The sequence below is a fragment of the Euphorbia lathyris genome, chromosome 7 (assembly GCF_963576675.1).
Source record: "Euphorbia lathyris chromosome 7, ddEupLath1.1, whole genome shotgun sequence".
In the NCBI taxonomy this organism is placed as follows: Eukaryota; Viridiplantae; Streptophyta; class Magnoliopsida; order Malpighiales; family Euphorbiaceae; genus Euphorbia; species Euphorbia lathyris.
This window is the reverse complement of record NC_088916.1, coordinates 22,086,036-22,106,291: the sequence shown is the minus strand read 5'-3', so window position 1 is coordinate 22,106,291 and position 20,256 is coordinate 22,086,036. Positions and strand designations below refer to the sequence as shown.

Sequence of the window (20,256 nt, the reverse complement as noted above, 5' to 3'; positions counted from 1 at the left end):
TTTGCTCAAACGTCCATGGACTTCCTTTTATTACTCGGTCTATTTCCAATGGGTGGAATAACTCGAAGTGGAAAATGTCTGGTTTAAGTTCAATGATGCAAAGACCTTTGGAGGGCCGCTAGAAATCTGTCATCACATTCTTCACGATCGGGGCCTTGATGTTACGATCAGTAAGGAACCGTCCAAGTAGGCTCCAACTCTCCAGTCTAGTGGGAAGCTGGATATCGTCAGGGATGACAATCAGTTCCGACACACCTTTTTCTTCTAACGTGATCAGAGCACACATCTCTTCCATGGAATCCATGACCGGTTCACAAACCACTTTGTTACCATCGTCAAAAGCGAGACATTCTCACTAATATATATATATATATATTAGACTTAGTTATTAGTATTTTAACAGACTTTTTTGTAAATTTATTAGTAACATATCAAATAACTTAGATATAATTGATATTTGAAAGGTCTCATATTACAGTTAAATAACTATAAACCCAATTTTTTTAATTAATTACTTTTTAATATAGTGAAAACAATAAAAACTGACAAATATTATGGAGTGACGAGAAGTTTGGTATTCTATTGGTACAGAGATAAGGATAAAAATATGATAATCGAGAATTATTATTCAACATTTGGTATGTGGGATAGACATTTTACTATTTTAACCTTATTTAAATTATATAACATTAATTTGAGGGATAAAATCGCAGGAGCTTATCCCATCTCCTTATACCACCACACTTTTAGGTATATGATTTGAGGGATAAGATTCACATCCTCCTCTTATCTCCCTAACCTATCTCTAAAACAAACATGAGATAACTCATCTCGATTTTTTTATCCCTATCCCCGTATCTTTATCCCCTCTAACAAACACCCCGTGAAGGGAGTAATTGTATAGACTAAATAAAAGACACGTGTTAAATTTTGTATGGATGAATTGAAAACCGGATTCTTAAATCCCTATCGGAGTGTTTGTTAGAAGGGATATAAAAGGTGAGGTATGGATAAAAAAATACGAGATAAGTTATCTCGTGTTTGTTTGAGAGATAGAAGAGTGACACAGATAAGGGATAAACCTCTTATTCCTCAAATCTTGTACCCAAGAGGGATAGTATGAGGAGGTGGGATACGCTCCTGCGATTTTAATAGAATGGAAAAGTCAATCTTATCTCTCAAATTAATGTTACGTAGTTTAAATAAGGCTAAAATAATAAAATGTATTATTTTATTCCTATCCCTATCCCATGTACGAAATATTGAATAATAATTCTCGACTATCATATTTTTATTTTTATCCGAATCCTTTATTTTCTCTTTATCCAGTAGAAGAATACCAAAGGCACCGTACGTGGTTTTTTTTTTTTTTTTGATAAATTAAATTAAATCCCTATGTTAAGGGGAATGAATTGTCAACTGAATCTATTAGGAAGACTATATAAAGCCCAAAATTCCGCAAACGCCCTCACTTTTTCTTTCTAATCCCAACCTCCGTTTTCTGAAATCAGCCATGGCGATTTAGCAGAAAAATTAGTATCAGAATCAATTAACCAGCAGCCAAATTCAATGGCTAAATTCGAGAATTCGAAGCCCAAACTTAATTCTTTCCCCAATTCCTCTGCCAAAATCCATCCGTCCAACGACACCGAAATCGACCCCAATTCCTATTCGCTCGAGAAGTTTAGACTCTATGAGACCAGACAGGTGAGCTTCATCTCTATTTTTGTTCGTTTGCATTAAACAACTTGTTTTGGATTCTCAGCTCTTTACTTCATGTGTAAACAAAGGAAAGTCCAAAGAGTTTAGCAAGAGCTCATTTGTCTCCGAATTTGAAATCTTGTCTTCCTGATAACTAATTGCTGCTCAGCTTTCATGTCTTGTTGGTCAGTGTTTCAAGAAATTGTTGTTTATATTATATTGGATTGGCGAATTGATCTTTCTATTCAAAATATTAATTTGTGTATTTTGGCTCATGTGCCAGATAGCTAATAAATATGGCCATACTAATTGGTGTAGTTGCTGGCAAAACAAAGTTTTAAGAATCTAATCCTTTATTAGGATACTTGTACTTCTCATATTAAGTATACTTTTCCTTTTAAACTTTTTATCTATACAATTATGTTCCAAAGTGAAATTTCTTTTATACTGCATGCTTAAACTAATTTTAATCAGCTAAAGAAACTAGTCAAGTCTTTGAATTGTGTGTAATCAGGGGAAATAACATCGCGGTAGTTTTAATGAGATTTGAATTTCTTGATAGGCAATACAGTGTAAAGAAAAGTTATCTAGCATTTTATTTTGTTTCTGATCTCTGACTTTCTGCTTTTGGCACAAAATTATTATTGCTATTATGCTGTAATTTTTCTTTTATTTTTTTGATAAAAAAACAATCTATTATTTCTTTGCTTGAGCAGAGATTTTATCTAATTGGTAGTGATCGGAACAAGAGGTTCTATAGAGTGTTAAAGATTGATCGTTCAGAGCCTTCTGATCTCAATATTAGTGAAGATCCAGTGGTTTATTCACCACAAGAAATCAAGTGCTTGCTTCAACGAATCTCGGAAGGCAATCGTGCCACTGGAGGACTAACCTTTGTGGCTAAGGTTTATGGAATAGCTGGTTAGTATTGGTTGGTCACTTGTTTCCTTTTGACAAAAATTTATCCTCGTGATGGCAATGCCCATTCTTCTTGGTATTCTCAGGCTGCATCAAGTTTTTGGAGTCATACTACTTGATTCTAGTTACAAAACGGCGGCAAGTAGGATGTATATGTGGCCATGCTATATATAGTATTGAAGAAAGCCAATTAATTACAGTTCCACATGCATTAGTTCAAACTGATGCGGCACATTCTAAAACAGAATTAAGGTACTTTCATCTTGTACTAACCTCTACTTGCTTACTGTTTGTTTCTGCATCGGTCTATTGCCTTGCATGCATGTTCGAGAGAGATATTTCATGTAATGATGGGACACTGATTGTGGTGTTGATAGCACTCCCAAAACAAAGTTGGCAAGAATTAGTTTTGTTATTGACTCGTACATTTGAAGGGAGTCTGGTCAAAATGTTTTTGCTTCTGCCTTTGAGAAATGAATCCCTAGTTGCAGCTTCCTCTCTTCTAGCTCACCAAAAGATTACACCTTTTTCTTATGAAACGAATTCAAATTTTTGGATTTGACCTTTTGAAATGATTGAAGGCAAAACAATACGGCAGGAAAGGATGAGTGGGGATTATTTTGCAGCTAAAATTTTCAATTTTCCAGGTTGCATTGCAATACTCACTGTCAAAACTTTTCTGGATTCTTTGTTGGCTGATAGTCCTTAGGTTTAAATTTTTTATGAGATGACACTAAAGCCCTCTAGCTTTTCAAGACTGGACCTTTTTTCTTGTTTTTGCCTAAATTTCTCGTAAAAACTTGTTTTGTGGCTCTATTTTCCTTTCTTCTTCAGAAAGAGCTAATATTTAGCATGTTACTGTTCGTTTCATATGAATCAAAATTTGATATTCTTATCATTCAGAGATGTTCCTTTCTTCTTGAATTATTTTGAGTTTTATTGTTGACCGCTTCTTATTTTCATTCTTCTGAACTTCATTTTCCTCTTTCCTTCTACTTCGGCTGCTCAAGCATCATGATTTTCTATATGCTCTAATCAGAAAAGGAGGTATATAGAGTTTTGGAGAGGGGATACAACATTGATCTTTTCTAAATCGGATTCTTACTCTTTGTTTTGCTTTTGTCTATTGAAGATGATTTAATTGAAAGTTTGAAACTATGCCTACTGAGAGCATCTTATTTAGCATTGATATTCTTTCTGTTTTAAGCCCTCAGAAATAGCTGAAACATTATAAACACTAAATGTATATCTTGAATCTAGCTATTTTAACAACTTGAAGGCTTTCTCTTCCTAGTTTGTATGCCATCATCTGGTGATGACTCATGACCTATCTTGGTGTCCACGTTCTGGTTGAGAATCCTTCAAACACACATCATTTATTCCAACAGTTGCCTAGAAGTTCCACCATTAGTGGTACAAATTGCTTAACCATATAAGTGGACATCTGTTTTTGAATGGTTTCCTGACCCAGATCTGTTAAGTTTGTCCTATTTGAGAAGATTTGCCCAAGGGCACGTAACATTACCCATGCTGACAACTGAACCATGAGATTATGAAGCATGGGATCGGGTGTGAATGACCAATGTTGAATAACTTTTATTATATCCGTTTCTTTTTCTTTGAAAAAAGTATATGTATTAGATTTTTTTTACATGATAAACCCCCTTATTAACATGACTCAGATTCCCATTGTTGTCTAAGCATATACCATTGTCTAAATGCAGGTACAAAAAGCTGTTATCTAGTGTGGATTTGACCAAAGATTTTTTCTTTAGTTATACATATCCCATAATGCAAAGCCTGCAAAAGAATGTCTTGTCCATGGATAAAGAGAGGATGCCATACGATAACATGTTTGTGTGGAATGAATTTCTGACAAAAGGTATTCGGTCTAAATGTGGCAACACTATTTGGACAATAGCATTAGTTCATGGGCATTTTAAGCAGGTATGCATATCATTTCTTTATTTCTCACTTATGTAGTTGTAAACAATCCTACAATATTGCAATTTTTTTTTTTTTTTTTTGTTTTGGCAAAAGTAGTTTCCAGATACATTTGGATTGTAATGCATTCTAAATTAAAGCAAATACTTTCCACCAAAAGTATTTGTAAAATAATTTTGTTTGAAATGCATTCTAAATTTTGTTGAGGACTGTTGTTTCATCTTTTATTTTACTGAATCATTTACAGGCTGCAATTTTTAAGTTTTAGTATTTCCCTATGGTCCCGTTTGGTACGTCGTAATGGACGTTGTAATGGAATGCCCATTACAATGGAAGCTCATTACCATGTTTGGTTAGTCATATTGTTTTTGTCTTAATGGAATCACAAATACATCACTAATTTTCTTTCGAACTTATGTAATGGACATTACGACAAAAACAAGCATGAATTCTCATTATGACTAGCCTTTCTATTTTTATTATTAATCTTTGCAAACTTATGCAATGGGCATTACGACAAAAATAAGCATGAATTCTCATTACGACTAGCCTTCCTATTTTTATTATTAATGATGAAAAACGGGAAAAATATGAAAATACATGAAAATGCAAAAAATGTTAAACAAAAAAAAAATCATGAAATAGAGAAAAACTGAAAACGAGAAAAAATTGCGAAAAAACGCAAAAAATGAAAAAAAAAGCAGAAAAAATGGGAAGAACAAGAAAAATGTGAAAAAAAACACAGATAAACGAGTAAAAAGAAAACGACTAAAATATGAAAACGTGAAAAACGAAAAACAAAAAGTAGAATTGAGATAAAGATGTGTCAAAAGAACTTTTAAATTTAATTCATTACTGATTAATTAGAAGAATGTTGATTAGTGTGTGTTTCTTTTGTCTTAGATATGATTAGGAAATGTTACAAAGCGGTTTTGATCACATGGACCTTAATGACCATGTATTATGATCTAACAGTGAATGACCAAATTCATTTGGTCATTAAGGTTCATGTGAACACTGCTAGTTACAAAGACACTCTACAAGTGAGTTATTGGATACTTATGTACTAGCTCTATCATTGAAATAATCAATATAATATATGTCATTGCCATGTAAGCCCTGTGAATTTTTTTCACGTTTTCCACAGTTTTACCATTTCGCATTTTCCTGTTTTTCTCGTTTTCTTCCTCTTTTTGTGTTTTTCACATTTTTCTCGTTTTCATGTTTTTTGTTGATTTTAATTGTGTAAATAATTTCTTTTATTACATTTAACTAAGTAAACATAATTATTGTAATGGTAATTACATTTCATCATTTTTTTTAAATTTGACAACCAAAATAGTCATGGAATCACTATTCCATTCCATTACAACTTTGATTTCATTACAACTTTGATTGCATTACAACGTACCAAACGGGACCTATTAGTTTATATACAATGTTCTCTTCACAATGTTATGGTTATATGAAGTTTGAATATTTTGGACGCAGTTATTCTTTAAAATAAATTGCAATAAGTTTTTTAGATTCCATCAATTATAAAAAAGACAATTATTAGGTTCGATATATGCTTTTGCAATTCGTATGATCCTTGGAAGTTTTGATTTTATGATGTTGGATAATAAGTTCATTTAGCTTCCGTTAGAGTTTCATCTAGTTCAGTTAACTCCTCAGACATGATTCGATTGCTTGATAGTAATCTTTACTTTTACTATTGTCAAGTAAAATGTAAAATTTAGTTTTTCAGCCAATTATTTTATGCTCATGGCAGATTAGGTTATCAATCTTTGGGAGGGACTTCAGCGTTTCTTTGATTTCTAGACGCTCTCGGCATTTTGCTGGTACTCGGTATGTTCTGATACTTATTATTTATGCAGTCTGTTTCATCTAACGGCCTTACATTTAGTCACCAACTTTGCATGTTCTAACTTTATGGAGATACTTGTTGACTTTTAGATATTTCTTTTATTTGGAAATGCATAAATTTATAGTGTTAGCGCATGCATCAGCTACATTATTATTATTATTATTATTATTATTATTATTATGGATTAACTCTGATGTGGTTCATCATGAATGAATCATAAGGAGCATGTGTTCTTCACTGTCATTAGAATAGGCCAGGCTAGTTTGTGGCCTAACATTATAGAGTTAATTAATTGCAATGTGTTCCTTTCAGATTTGATGTCAAATTTTTTGTAATACTAGTATTTTAGAATTATTAATAATCCTTTGATGTTAAGATACATTTAATCGATGCTTTTAAAACATCAAAATTTTCTTAACATGTTAATCTTCTGCATTAATTATTTGTTATATTTTTAAGGAAAAGTCATTATTATGTCTCTGAATTATTTTATTTTTTTCATTTACTCTTGGATTTTATACCGTGTTTTATTAAGTTATGTTGAATCTTGAATTGAAGACAGATAGTTAGAAGAGTCTTCAATGCGAGGTAAAACAAAAATTCAAGTCTTCTATGCGATAATAGAATAAATAAAAAAATTTGAGGGTTAAGTAGAACAAATTGAATAATTTAATGCTTAATAATGGTTTTTGCCTATTTTTAATTCCTTGAGAACTGAACATATAATCATTGGACAGTTTTACACTAAATAATAGCATATATCTCAAATTAATGTATAGTTTAGTTCAGAGGAAGAATCTACATTTGCGATTACAATTACATCGGTTTTCTAGAGAGAGGATGGTGTGTGTGTTGAGGAGCTGTGTTGGAGAGATATGAGTTATTGTGATACTTCAAAAAAAAATCTTACTATATGTTTTTACTAGCCTGTTTAGTTATGCAACTAGACATGGTGATGAGTGGAAAAGGTGAATTTTGTAATTCGACATTAATTTGGAAACTAGTTGTATGCTCTCAACTTGCTTGATTTGGTATGGAAAGTAAACTCAAGGGGTCTAAGTTGGTAGGATAGCAACAATATTGAAAGAAATTCTTTTTTCCTCTTTCTTCTTGCTAGAATATTCTAATTTTGATCTTCCTAAGAGGACAACTTAATTCTTCCATGGGTTTGATCTTTTGACCCAATAATTACATTGTCCCTTACATACATTTTCTGAAGATTTCTCCCAAAGAAAATTATATCTTCTTGTTTGTTCAGGGAAGGACCGAAGGAGGAGCAACAAACCATGTTAGTGCATCTCTCCCTCTTCTGCTCGATGGTTGCTTTCTTCTCTTGCTATTTCTCTCATAAGAAATTCAGCGTTCATTAGTCATATTGGATATTCTAAAGCTCTCTTCATTTTCTTTCTCTAATGCCTTTGCACTCTTAATATTCCATTTTCAAGTAATTCATTTGTATAAGGACATGGCATTAACTTGAGGTAATTGAAAAAGTTATCATAAGAACATGGTAGTATGAGAAGTATGAGTAAGTAATTCAATTGTCCCTTTTATCCTAATATACTAGGACTTTTAACTCCTTTCTTATGCTTGGCCTGTTTTTAGAAATAAGTAAATTAGTAGTTTTAGATCAAATTTCATCACCACAAACACACACAGACAAGCAAAAAAAAAAGTAGTTTTGTAAAAATTTCTTGAGAATCGGCCACAAAGTTAGAGCTTAGAAGAGAAGTTTCAAGAACAAATAAGATCATAAAAACTTCCTTTGTAAATTAGGGTTTGAGCTCCGATTGATTATTAGTATCTTAGTACTGTATTCCTTTTGATCTTTCCAAGACTCATTTATATTGGTCTTTATTCCATAAACTCTCGCTTCTGCTTTCCTCTTCTCTTTCCTTCACTTTTGCTTGTGGCTTTGTTCGCATTGTTGTGACCCACTTTATTTTTTCTTTTGTCATCATCTTCTTCTTCCATGAATTTTTTTGGTCTCCAATCTTGAATTATTTTGAGTTCTTGAGCTGTCAATCATAGGTCTCTAAGATTCTAATCTTGTCCTTAACTGAACAACATTTTAGAAGTAATATCTTTCTTTCTGCATCTAATGTGTATTTACATTAATGCGTCAATGTTGTTTTTGATCCTTAAAGTCTTCAGTTTGCTACGAACTGAAATGTTAGCTGTGAAGTTACGAATTGGAGGTGGCGAGATGATGAAACACGCCATTGTATTATAAGCAAATCATCTTGTATTACAAAAGCTTAAGAAAGTGTGATTTGACAAAATTGTAAACTGAGTTATTAACATAGAAATGATAGTTTTGGAGAAACTGGTAATAGGAGCATCCCCTTGCTCCCAGCCTTTTTCTCACTTGTTTCTTTTGTGTGCAAGCTGTTATTTGGGGTTCCTTTGAGATTAAGAATGCATCTGATGGTTAACCACTCAGAGTTTGCATGGGGTTATTACTTTGGGTTATCGTAGTTGTGTAATCTAGATGTTTGAAAGAGATTGTGATGGCCAATGTTTGTTTTGGCTTAGCGATTGCTTTTGGTGTTGGAGGTGTGTGATTAGCAGGGGTGCGAAAAGAATGTTTGCTTGAGTCTAAGGGAAGAGAAGAGAGATAATACTGGTTCTTAACTGAGGGGAGATACTTGCCTTTGAAAATTTGACCTGAATGACAGACCTAAATATAGTTTTCTATATTTCCAATAAAATTTACCTTACCTACTATGGTTATCACTAAACTTTTGATATAGCTGCAGGTGTGACAAAAAGTTAAAAGAAAAAAAGAGCGCAAATAGAAAAGTGACTTGTATTTACTGAAAAAGTGAAAAGCTAATACGAAAAAATGTCTTCGTATTAAGGCAGGAAGTTTTTATAATTTTTATTTATTAATGGGCTGCAGTTACTTGAAAAGGGGAGTAAATGATTGGGGAAAGGTTGCAAATGAGGTTGAAACAGAGCAAATTGTTCTTGATGAAGAAGCTGGATCATGCAAAGGGAAAATGAGTTCTGTTGTGCAAGTGCGCGGATCTATTCCTCTTTTCTGGTCACAAGAAGCTTCAAGATTTAGTCCTAAACCTGATATAATCTGTAAGATATGTTTTTGATACAGTTGATTAGTCTGTTGAGTATTGTAGAGGTATTGTTCTTTAGCTTCATAAATTAATTCTTGTAATTCCTGTTATATGCCAGTGCAGAGGTACGATCCGACATACCAGGCTACGAAATTGCACTTCGAGGACCTGGCAAAGAGATATGGGAATCCAATAATTGTGCTCAATCTGATTAAGGTTCCTTCCAAATCCATTTTTGGTACTCGGTGGAAATATAAAGCTGAATGTTAATAATGCCAAGTGATTTGAATATTTTGATAAATTAGATATTTATTCTTAACAGAACTTTCAAATTATGCAATTTTATATGCCATATTGCTAGTAAATTGCTTTGTTTCAACTTCCAAGGTTTATTGGAATCATATGCATTTTTTTAAAATTTTTAATAGCGAATTCATTTTGTCATTCTCAAACAACAAAAATGCAAGCAAACTATGAGTCTTTATCTTACTCATCTTATATGGTTAGTCAAGTTATTAAACTAAGGTTGTACCTTTCGACTTTGTTATATTGAAGTTATGTGAGTTCCCTTACTTTCCCTCAACTAAGATGCCTTTTGAAGTTTCGTTTGAGGCTTCACTTATTCTGTGGAAATGGACATGGGAAAATTGTTAATTGATAATGTTTTCCTAGTCAAAGCTAAAACTAGGTCATTCTTTAAACTTATACAACTCATGAAAGGAGCCAATAAAATAGACCCAAGTGTGTGGATAGACAACCCTCAGTGGTCTAACATGTCCTTATCTGTTGTCTTTTATTTAAGACATTTTTTTTTCTCCTGTGAACTCCTCCAGAAAATTCTTCCGTTTTCAAAATTACTGCCAAATTATGTATTACTGATCTATTGCTTAAGTTTTTTTTTTTTTAAATTTTTTAGTTTTAGTTTTTATTTTCTTTAAATATTTAAATTTAAATTTTAACTTTTAATTTTTTTTTTACTTTCATTATTTTGTTTTTTTGTAAAAGAATAATTTTATCAAGTCACTTTGTGTTAACTGAATAGGAATATCCTAGATTATTTTATGTTTGCTTACCTCTCCATCAAGTAGTCTCTCTTTCTCTGTCAATACATTAGTGTGCTTATGGAAGTATTGAAAATTATTTCTTGTTGGAAGGCAATATAGATTAGTTCAGATTTTTCATGTGCATTACCCCATTGATCAAACATCACTCCAGCCAGTTGCCTGTGGTTGGCATTTGTCATCCCACTTACTTCGTTTATTTGCATACTTCTCTACTTGTCTCTGCATAAATGTTCATGTTTTTTCCAGATCTCATTTAGTTTCTGGCATGTTGTAGACTGTTGAAAAACGACCTAGAGAGATGATGCTGAGGCGTGAGTTTGCAAATGCTGTTGGTTATTTGAATGCTATTTTTTCAGAAGAAAATCATTTGAAATTTATCCACTGGGATTTTCACAAGTTTGCAAAGAGGTAAACCATTCATTACTTATGAGTACATTGGCCATGGTCTGCATTTCCTCCTAGTTTTCAGTATTCACTAATTGTTGAGCTCACTGCTTTCTTCTTCATGTTGTCTAAAGCAAGTCTGCCAATGTTTTGGCTGTTTTGGGTGCTGTGGCAAGTGAAGCACTTGATTTGACTGGTTTTTACTACAGTGGCAAATCTAATACTGTGAAGAGGAGAACCAACCAACTAAGTCGAACAAACACTGGAAGGTAATCCATTCTCTTTTTCAAATTTATCTAACCGTACAGAAAATTGATACATTTGCTCTGATTTATGTTTTCATGTCCTCACATGTCTGATCTTGCTTTACTGCTTTTCTTGTAATTTATGCATTCTTTCTTTTTTTTTTTTTTTTTTTTTTAAATCATGGGGGATGGGTTATCCATTTTTTCCTTATTGTCCTGATCTTATGAAGTATCTCTTTAGGCCTTTCCTTTTTCTTTCTTCAAATGCACTTATCTTGAATATTAATATTCCGTACTTTCCAATCTGTTCTATACCTATTTCGTAGTTTCATTTAAGACAAACCTGCTGTTTTACTAAAATGTGAATCAAGATGAAATTTCAGGTTCCTTTCTGAAAAGTATGACAGCTAGCTACCACAAACATTTCTAATAAATGTATCATGACTTTGTTCATGTTATGGAGAATCTGGACATATGATGTGGGGATAGAGGACCAATCTAGTCCTTAACCTTTGCAATGATCAGTTATATCTAAAATGAACTTTGTCTATCAGTTCCAGATTTGTTGGAGAGCAGGATGTGGATGTTTTCATAATTGGCACTGTCTTTCAATTGTCATTCACAACCGTGTATTCTTTTTTTTTTGGCGTCTTGTTGGTCACCCTGATAGAATACTTATAAAATTAATTAGTGGGTACCTGCCTTGTCATCATCTTTATTATTTATGTAGTACAACAATAAGTGTTAAGAATAAATGCAATTACGAAAACGAAAAACAAACAAGCACACAAGAATTGTTTACCCAGTTCGCCACTCGATTAGAATGACTACGTCTGGGGGCACTACCAAGCCAGGATATTTCACTATAATGAATGAGATGCAGATTACAGAGAAAGAGGTTACATTTATACTCCCGAAACCCTAACCGTCTGAAACCCTAATCGCCCAAAATTTTTTTTGGGCCAATGGCCCAACAGGTCAGATTGTTGGGCTTATGGAGACTAATATATAGGCCCAACTGAAGCGATGGGCCCAACTGCAGCGATCCAACTCGCTGCTGAGTTGGACGGGGTACGGGGGGCGGTAGCCCCTTTTGGGCAGATGGCCCAACAATAAGCACACACTTTTTGAAGCCAAGTAAAGGTTATAAAAGTCCACAACAAGCTCAAACTTGAAGATTTTTAGGGCAGGTTGTAATTTTGATCTTCTTACCATTACAATTTTGATGTTTCTTTCTTAATGAACTAACCACTGAGTTCATTGGATTTTACGTAATGACTTTTAATTGTGGAAATTTAATTCACATTTGATATTTTGTTACAGAAAATTGCTATTATGAGCATGATATGAATGAACTGCTATAAACATGAGGTCTTTCCTTTTTTTGCTCAATGCTTGTATTGTGAATAGTTTTTGCAACCCAGCGCCTCTTTTCTAGTTGGATGGAGGAAGATTTTCTATTATATAGAGCTTGAAGCTTGGTTATCTTTCAAAAAAGGCTTGCACCTTTTTTACTCCGCTTCAACTTCATAGTAAATATTAGGACAGGAAATTGACGATTGCTTTTAGAAGAATACTACATTGTATTATTCTTTTAAAGGATGGTTCCTTTTATATTGATATTTGCCTTGTTTTTCATTCTTTACAGGGATGCTTTTCTCAGAGATCTGACAGGCAATTCTGGTGATCTTTCGAGGCTTGCAAGTGGTGGTGAAAATCTTAGTTCTACAATAAATCGGGGAAGAGAAAATGAATCTTATCAACAATATAAACAGGATAAGATTGGTGGTGAAGCACCTCATTTTCAAAGTGGAATTCTTCGAACCAACTGCATTGACTGCTTAGATCGTACAAATGTTGCCCAATATGCTTATGGTTTAGCAGCTTTAGGGCGCCAGCTCCATGCAATGGGTTTGACAGACATTCCAAAAGTGGATCCTGATAGTACCATTGCTGCAGCTCTTATGGATATGTATCAGGGTATGGGGGATGCTCTTGCTCAACAATATGGTGGCTCTGCAGCTCATAATACTGTATGCATATTCTTGTCTAGCTCCAGGAAATAGTTATTGAGTTTCACTTTTCACATGGTTGCTGTCTTGACTTTATCATGCCAATGTCTGATCTGGTGTGCAGGTCTTTCCAGAGAGACAGGGAAAATGGAAAGCTACAACACAGTCGAGAGAGTTTATTAAGTCAATCAAGCGTTACTATAGTAATGCTTACACGGATGGTGAAAAGCAAGATGCAATAAATTTGTAATTCTCTTCCCTTTTTATGCTTACTTGATTTTTATGCTATAGTAGTATGCAAAATGAGTGGAATTGCACACTGCATTGACGCATGCTTTATAGCAGCTAAGAATCTTCACATTTCCAAATACTAGTCCCAAAAGTATCTATTAAAAAAATATATTTACATTTATATGTTCTTATGCTATCGTACTTGTGCTGTTTTATCAGATTTTTGGGTTACTTTCGGCCACAGGAAGGGAAACCTGCTCTTTGGGAATTGGATACAGACTATTATCTTCATGTTGCCGGGATTAAAGAAGACCTTGATCCCGAGACATGGTAAAATGTCTAACTGCTTCTCTTTGTATGCTTCTGTTGAATTCGTTTATTTGTGATCGAAAGTATCTATATCATCTATTTATTCTAATATTTTTTTCCAGCACTCAGGAAACCAATGCTAGACCTGATGGAGTTGGACTGAATCTAGCTCCTGTTCCCGCCTGCAAGGAAGACTTTTCACGTTTGAAGCTAACATCATTTGATAAATTGATTGAGAAGACATGTGGAGCAATAAAAAATGTCAGACTTTGTTGTGAGCCTGATCAAAGACCAGGAGGTAGTTTGGTTAATTCTGGTGTGGCACCCGATGCAGCGTAATTTTCCGATAACCTTAGCATTTATTTCCTGCATTTGTTAACTGTCACCTGAATGTTGCATTTATGCACATGCAATGTGCAGACTAAGTTACTGATTGGTTCGGTTCACTTTATCTGTTTTAGATATACCTTACCATTTTCCCATTGAATCATATCATTGCACATTCGAGGCAGATTTAAATCACAGCCTGGATATATCAGCTTAAATTTTCTCATTTAGTTTTTTCTTCATTGTATGTTCAATATTGCCTTTAAAATGCTGGTGTATATAATGGAAACTGGGACATTATGGCCATCCATTGCATGTTTCTAACTTTTTATTTTTAATTGCTGCATTAGTAGAAACTACTATAGGAGTCTAATATTAGGAGACACGTCTAACATACGAGTCAAGCAACATGGAAAAGACTTTGAAACTCAACAGGAAAGCATCCCTGAAAGGCAGTAAATGACGTGGTTTCTGTTATTTGAAGTTTTGTTTTGTTTGTTTTGAGTCGGGTATTTTAGAAATTACATAGCCTTTGTTGTCATTGTTATGTTGCTTTCTTTTTCCCTTATTTTGAGAGGAGAGAAAAAAAGATTTTTGTTGTAGTATGAAAAGATAATTGCATACACTCAAACACTGGTTGTTTGCTTTCTCTTGGGTTTCCCGTTTGAAAGATGGTAGGTTTTTCTTCTTTCACACTTGTTACTCTTTTTCTTTTGCTTGCCTGTTACTCTTTTTCTTTTGCTTGCCTTTTCTGGAATGGTAAAATTTCTCCAAGGAAGATGGCTTTTGTTACTATCGTTGTTCTATTTGTGTTTTCAAGACTGGTACTAATTGGGGCTGGAGGAAGGAAGTTTCCTGTGCTGGATAACAGCCCTTGACAAATACTGAAATCCATTCTATGCTAAATCACTTCCTGTTTTACAAAAGACAGAAAGCAAAAAAAAAAAAAAAAAAAAGAGAGAGAACCCAATAAGAAATAAGATGTATGAAATGAAAAATCAAGTAAAAAAGATGCACCTTTTTTAGTTTTTGGATTCTCAAACTAGTACTGGTTCATCCTTCATGCAAGAAAAACAAGAAAGCATAAACAATCAAGGCAAGAACAAGAAAAGTGAGAAAGAGACTTCTTAGTGCTTCCTTTGGATAGGAAAAAACCATTAAGGAGCACTAAAAACGAAATAAAAGGAAATATCTTGCAGTAGGCATTAACTTGAACTCTGCAAAAAATTTTTAGCATACTAACAAGAAAAGATTCGAGGATAGTGCCAATCAAACCGACATTGTTATATGGTACGGAGTGTTGGGCAGTGAAACATTGTCACATTCATAAGATGTCGGTGGCGGAGATGCGTATGTTGATATGGATGTGTGGTCATACGAGAAAGGATCGGGTGAGTAATGAAATAATTAGAACAAAAGTAAGGGTTACATCTATTGAGAATAAAATGAGGGAAAACCGACTAAGGTGGTTTGGCCATGTAAGACGAAGAGCGCTTGATGCGCCGGTTAGGAGGACGGAAGAGTGGCAAAGGGATGTAGTGGTGAGGGGTAGGGGAAGACCTAAGTAAACTTGGAGGAGGGTGATCGAGAGTGATATGAGTTTATTAGGGATTGAGGAAAATATGGTAGTGGATAGGACAGAGTGGAGGGAGAGAATTTGTGTCGCTGACACGACTTGATTTCACGGTTTTATATGATGGTTCATGTTAGCCGACCCCGAATCATTTCGGGACTAAGGCTTTGTTGTTGTTGTTGTATTTTATTTTATCAGCAAATGATGATGTAGCATTCTGTTTGGAGTCATGCTCTATAAAGGTCCTTTTTATTCCAAGTAGTTTCATATTACTGTATGCATATTGGCACAAGACTTTTGGAGCACTTGTTTAAATTAAAATGGAATCTGCAAATGAAACTTTTTCATTTTTGCAAGTATTTCTTGCCTTTGTCCTTATTTTGCAACTTATGGCTATCATAATATTTTTTGTTCAAGCATTGGTCTTGCTAATGCATTCTAGATTGCTCAATTACTAAATGTTAGCCAAAATTTGTATTTGGTCTACAATAATCATAGGACATGATTGGTTTTTATGCAGTGAAATACAGCTCAAAAGCCCAAATTGGCTATTTGGCCAAAGAAAATACGAAGAAAGTGGTGCTGCCTCCAAAGCTGCGCACAATGAAACTGAAAATGTTGGAGCTGATAAAGCTATTAGAGTTGATGGTTACTGCGACTTGGGTTGGCTTTCCACTGTAGGTGACATGAATGAAGAGGATATCTTCCAGAGGTATTTGCTTGATAATATCTTTCCTATTTTTGGAAAATCTGTCATGATTCTTACTTGTTTCCAGTGATGGGGTGAAGAAAATTGGGTGGAGTATATGATCCCACCCAAATTGAACCCATCAAACCCTTAAAATTGAATATCCATGGTTTATACATGAGTTATAAGTGTTTAATGGGTTATACCAATGGGTTATGATAACCCATCCAATTACCCATCTACATTATTTTCTTTACAGTAGGGAAGGCTGGTTGGTAGAGATGGAGATCATGTGCCCTTTTTAATTTTATTAGGATCATCTGAAGAGAAATGTGGATCATGGAATATAGTGAGAAATTTAAGTAACATTTTATTTGTACCTTCATATATAATTCAAGAATAATCAACAATAAAATAATTTTTATCTAACTTAGTATAGGCGAGGGCGAGCCTTGGCGCAACGGTAAAAACGTTGTTGTCGTGTGACCAGAGGTCACGGGTTCGAGTCTTAGGGGCAGCCTCTTGTCAATTAAATTGGCAAGGGAAGGCTTGCCCCCAATACACCCTTGTGGTGGGACCCCTCCCCGGACCCTCGCTCAACGGGGACGCGTAATGCGACCGGGCCGCCCTTTTTTTTTTTTTTTAGTATAGGCTTCACTATTTTAAAATAATTCAGTTTGATTTTATTATATTACAAAGTTTTGTTAAAATTATTTCCATAAGTTAAGAATCAAAGATCTTCTAAAACTAAATAGGATAGAACTTTTATATATGATAGAAGATGCAGAAAATAATATAAAATTACAGGTGGTCTTGATTTGATTATGAAAATATATTTTCCTATTAAATTAGATTCAAAGAAGAAAATACACTATTTTATCCAAAGAATAATTCTAGGGAGTGCAAAACAATTAGTTAATAAAAAATGCCACCAGGGATTCACGTCCTTAGTGTTAAACGCAAAATACTACCAGTGTAAAAATTTCGTTTACTCTGATGTAATTGTATGCTGCTTCAGGCACATGAAAATGTGCACATGTATTTCTCGATTTGAAATTCTGTTACGTCTCTACATGCAATTGCAACCCCCATTTCCTTCCTTTCCCTCCCCTCTTTATTTTATACCAAATATATTGGCTGGTAAAGAAACTGGTTATTCTACTACATCTATTTCATTTTGGAGGACCTGAATGAAAAGGGGCACTTGTAAATGTTGATTGTAGCAGCTAACTAATTCTTCGTTGTGCTTTGATTTTAAGGTACCTTGAAATGACCTCATTTGATGAAGCTAGTGGCTGGTACGGCGGTAGCTTACTTGGAGATCAAGATGAAAGCAGCGAGATTTATAAACATTATGCTGAACTATGTCAGGTGAATTTGTTTAGTCTCTTTCGCAACATTTATAAAAATTAAATCATAGTCTCTGAAATTTCCAGTTGTCTTTGTCTAAATGAAAAATAGCAATACAACACATCACAAACATAATACATGCAGTGTCTTAATGCATACATATCATCCAATAGCCTAATTTTTCTTGAAAGTTCAAAATTTTAAGAAACCTATAAATTATGGTTATAAAAAAAAGTTAAAAAATCAATTTTAAAAAATTGAAATATAGGAAATAAAAAATTCAGCTAATATATTATATACAAACTAAATTTTTTTTAACCAAGCAGAACATAAAATTTTATAATTGCACATAAAATTCCTAGTCCTTCAGTTTCACTTAACCTATTTTTCTGGTTGGTCTTGGCACAGTTGTTCGATTATTTTTTTTCCCATTTCGTAGGAAATATACATTCCCTATTTTTTGGTTTGGTTTCGGCATAGTTGGTCGGTTAACTATCGGTTCTTAGGAGTTACTAATAGTTTCCATTCTTGTTGACCTTAAATTTTAAAATCAATTCCTTAGGCTCAAGTTTCTTAATATTATATCAGAGAGTAAGATCAATCATGGGTAGTCTGCAGATATTCATTTTTATAAACTTTAGGTTCTAGATGTCGAACCCTAGGCGCAAGGGTATTGTTGTAACTTTTCTAAATTGGTTATATTGTTAGTTATAGACATTAAACCATTTATATATGGAAAACAATCCTTCCTTCTGCAGTATTTTTCGAATGCTATTAGGCCTCTTAAGTTTATTAAACTAGGTATTTTTTTTTCAATCAATTTGTGGTCAGTCATTTGATGTTTTTTGCACGATGAAATGCTTTTAATAAGTGGGTGACATTTAAAATTATGCAATTGGAATGGACAGGGTCCGGCAATGCAGCTGTTCCAGCACGATTTGGAGATGGAGGAGCATTACGCGGAGGTTATGCGGATGAATGCAATTGATTTGGTGGACGATGCTGCTGTTGAAGCGGAGATGGAAGCAGCTCTCAATGAGTTCCAACAGATTGGTGCTGATCTTGGTATTAATACTCATATTCTGCAAATCCTCTGCTAAACATTTCGATCAGAAAAAGGGTCAGAAGAATGCAGCATTATTTTTTTTGGCATTCTTTAATTTTTTACCTGTTCATTAATTGTTGTAATTATGTAATTAGCTGCACAAGTCATTCTTGGTTACAATGTAATTCCAGTTCATCCCTTCATGTACTGTGTGCCATTACAAGGAAAAGTGGTAATGCTTTTCTGTTCAACTCATGCTTTGTAAATAACACAACTTAATTTCGGTCAAATGACACTTTTTTTGAATATATTATTCTCCTGGCTAAGTTGGAATTTTTGTTTGAAGATTTGAATGTTCTAGCATTCTTAACCTGGATCTTAGTTATTTCGATCTGTGGTTATTGCCATACAAGATTTGAAGATTTGAGTGTTTAAGTTTTTGATGAATGGTGATGAAGATCCGGCTCGAAATAAAGCTGAATCGAATCGCGATTCGAACTGGAAATCGTAAGATTCTATTATAATTTAGATTCGTCTATAGATTCGGCTTGAAATAATGCTGAATCGAATCGAATGGTAAGATTTAAATCGAGAATTGTAAGATTCTAACAGTGATAGGAAACATCTCCTCATTGGTGTTTGAGAAGGAATGGGCTATTGTTCCTAAAAGCAGTAAATACTGCTTTTACCTCTGCTTACTTTTCACTGTCATATGTATCCTTTCAATATCAGTGTAAATACAGCTTTGTTCCTCTTGATTCAGAATTCTTTATTTCGTTTGCCCCATGTTTTTCATCCTCTCCTAGATGACATCCAGTTGCATAAATATGCCTTGGAAAAATGGCAGCAGGAATATGCTTCTTGTTGTTATCAACCGGTACGGATTTTATTCCAAAATGGAATCCTAATGAGAAATAAATTCTTCATAAGGCTCCTGGTTATGTATTATGCGCATTGTGGAGTTCTGATAATCAGGGTGAAATCGGTAGTTAGTCTACCAGTTTCAAATTGTAAAGAAACCGGTAGATTAGCTATTTGCTTCATAATAATAATAATAATAATTAATTGAAACCGGTAGCTAGTCTACTGGTTTCAAGAAAACTACTTTAAAAAGTATGAAATCGGTAGACTTCTCTTAGCTACTTTGAAAAGTATGAAATTGGTAGATTTCTCTATGCTTTTGAAAATTGTAATTTAACTTCAAACCATTAATTTTTAAATTTCACTTTTTAATTTTAGAAAGTGGGTATTTAGCCCTAACCTACAAAGTAATACAAATTTGAACTTAACATTTCTAAGCAAAAACAATTTTAGCATCGAAAAGTGGAAAATATTGTTTTGACTGTTATTTAATTGTTACTTCAAACTTTCCAAACATCAATTATGTCTAAGATACTTAATATGTTACTAACATAATTACAAAAAAAACCCTGTTAAAATGCTAACAACTAAGTTTGTTACGAAAAATGTTGTCAAAATGTCTAAAATGTTTAATGCATTATTAATAGTTACAAATAATCAACC

The 20,256-nt window shown here is 33.7% G+C and overlaps 1 protein-coding gene across 3 annotated transcripts; it reads left to right on the top strand.

Moving 5' to 3' along the window:
• Positions 1 to 1,444: 1,444 nt before the first annotated feature.
• On the top strand, positions 1,445 to 19,040 carry LOC136235393 (phosphatidylinositol-3-phosphatase SAC1). 3 transcript variants are annotated; one of them, XM_066025047.1, is made up of 17 exons: positions 1,445 to 1,707; positions 2,418 to 2,622; positions 2,706 to 2,871; positions 4,344 to 4,566; positions 6,335 to 6,411; positions 7,689 to 7,718; positions 9,333 to 9,520; positions 9,623 to 9,720; positions 10,843 to 10,976; positions 11,162 to 11,221; positions 12,846 to 13,230; positions 13,334 to 13,455; positions 13,660 to 13,770; positions 13,872 to 14,084; positions 16,170 to 16,361; positions 17,597 to 17,708; positions 18,596 to 19,040. In XM_066025047.1, the coding sequence occupies exons 1-17, from the start codon at positions 1,570 to 1,572 to the stop codon at positions 18,785 to 18,787; spliced, it is 2,646 nt and encodes an 881-aa protein (XP_065881119.1). In that variant the 5' UTR covers positions 1,445 to 1,569; the 3' UTR covers positions 18,788 to 19,040. The 3 variants fall into 3 exon arrangements, with proteins under 3 accessions (XP_065881119.1, XP_065881117.1, XP_065881118.1); XM_066025045.1 differs by having other exon boundaries at positions 1,446 to 1,707; positions 11,087 to 11,221; XM_066025046.1 differs by lacking the exon at positions 7,689 to 7,718 and having other exon boundaries at positions 1,447 to 1,707; positions 11,087 to 11,221.
• The last annotated feature ends 1,216 nt before the right edge of the window (positions 19,041 to 20,256 follow it).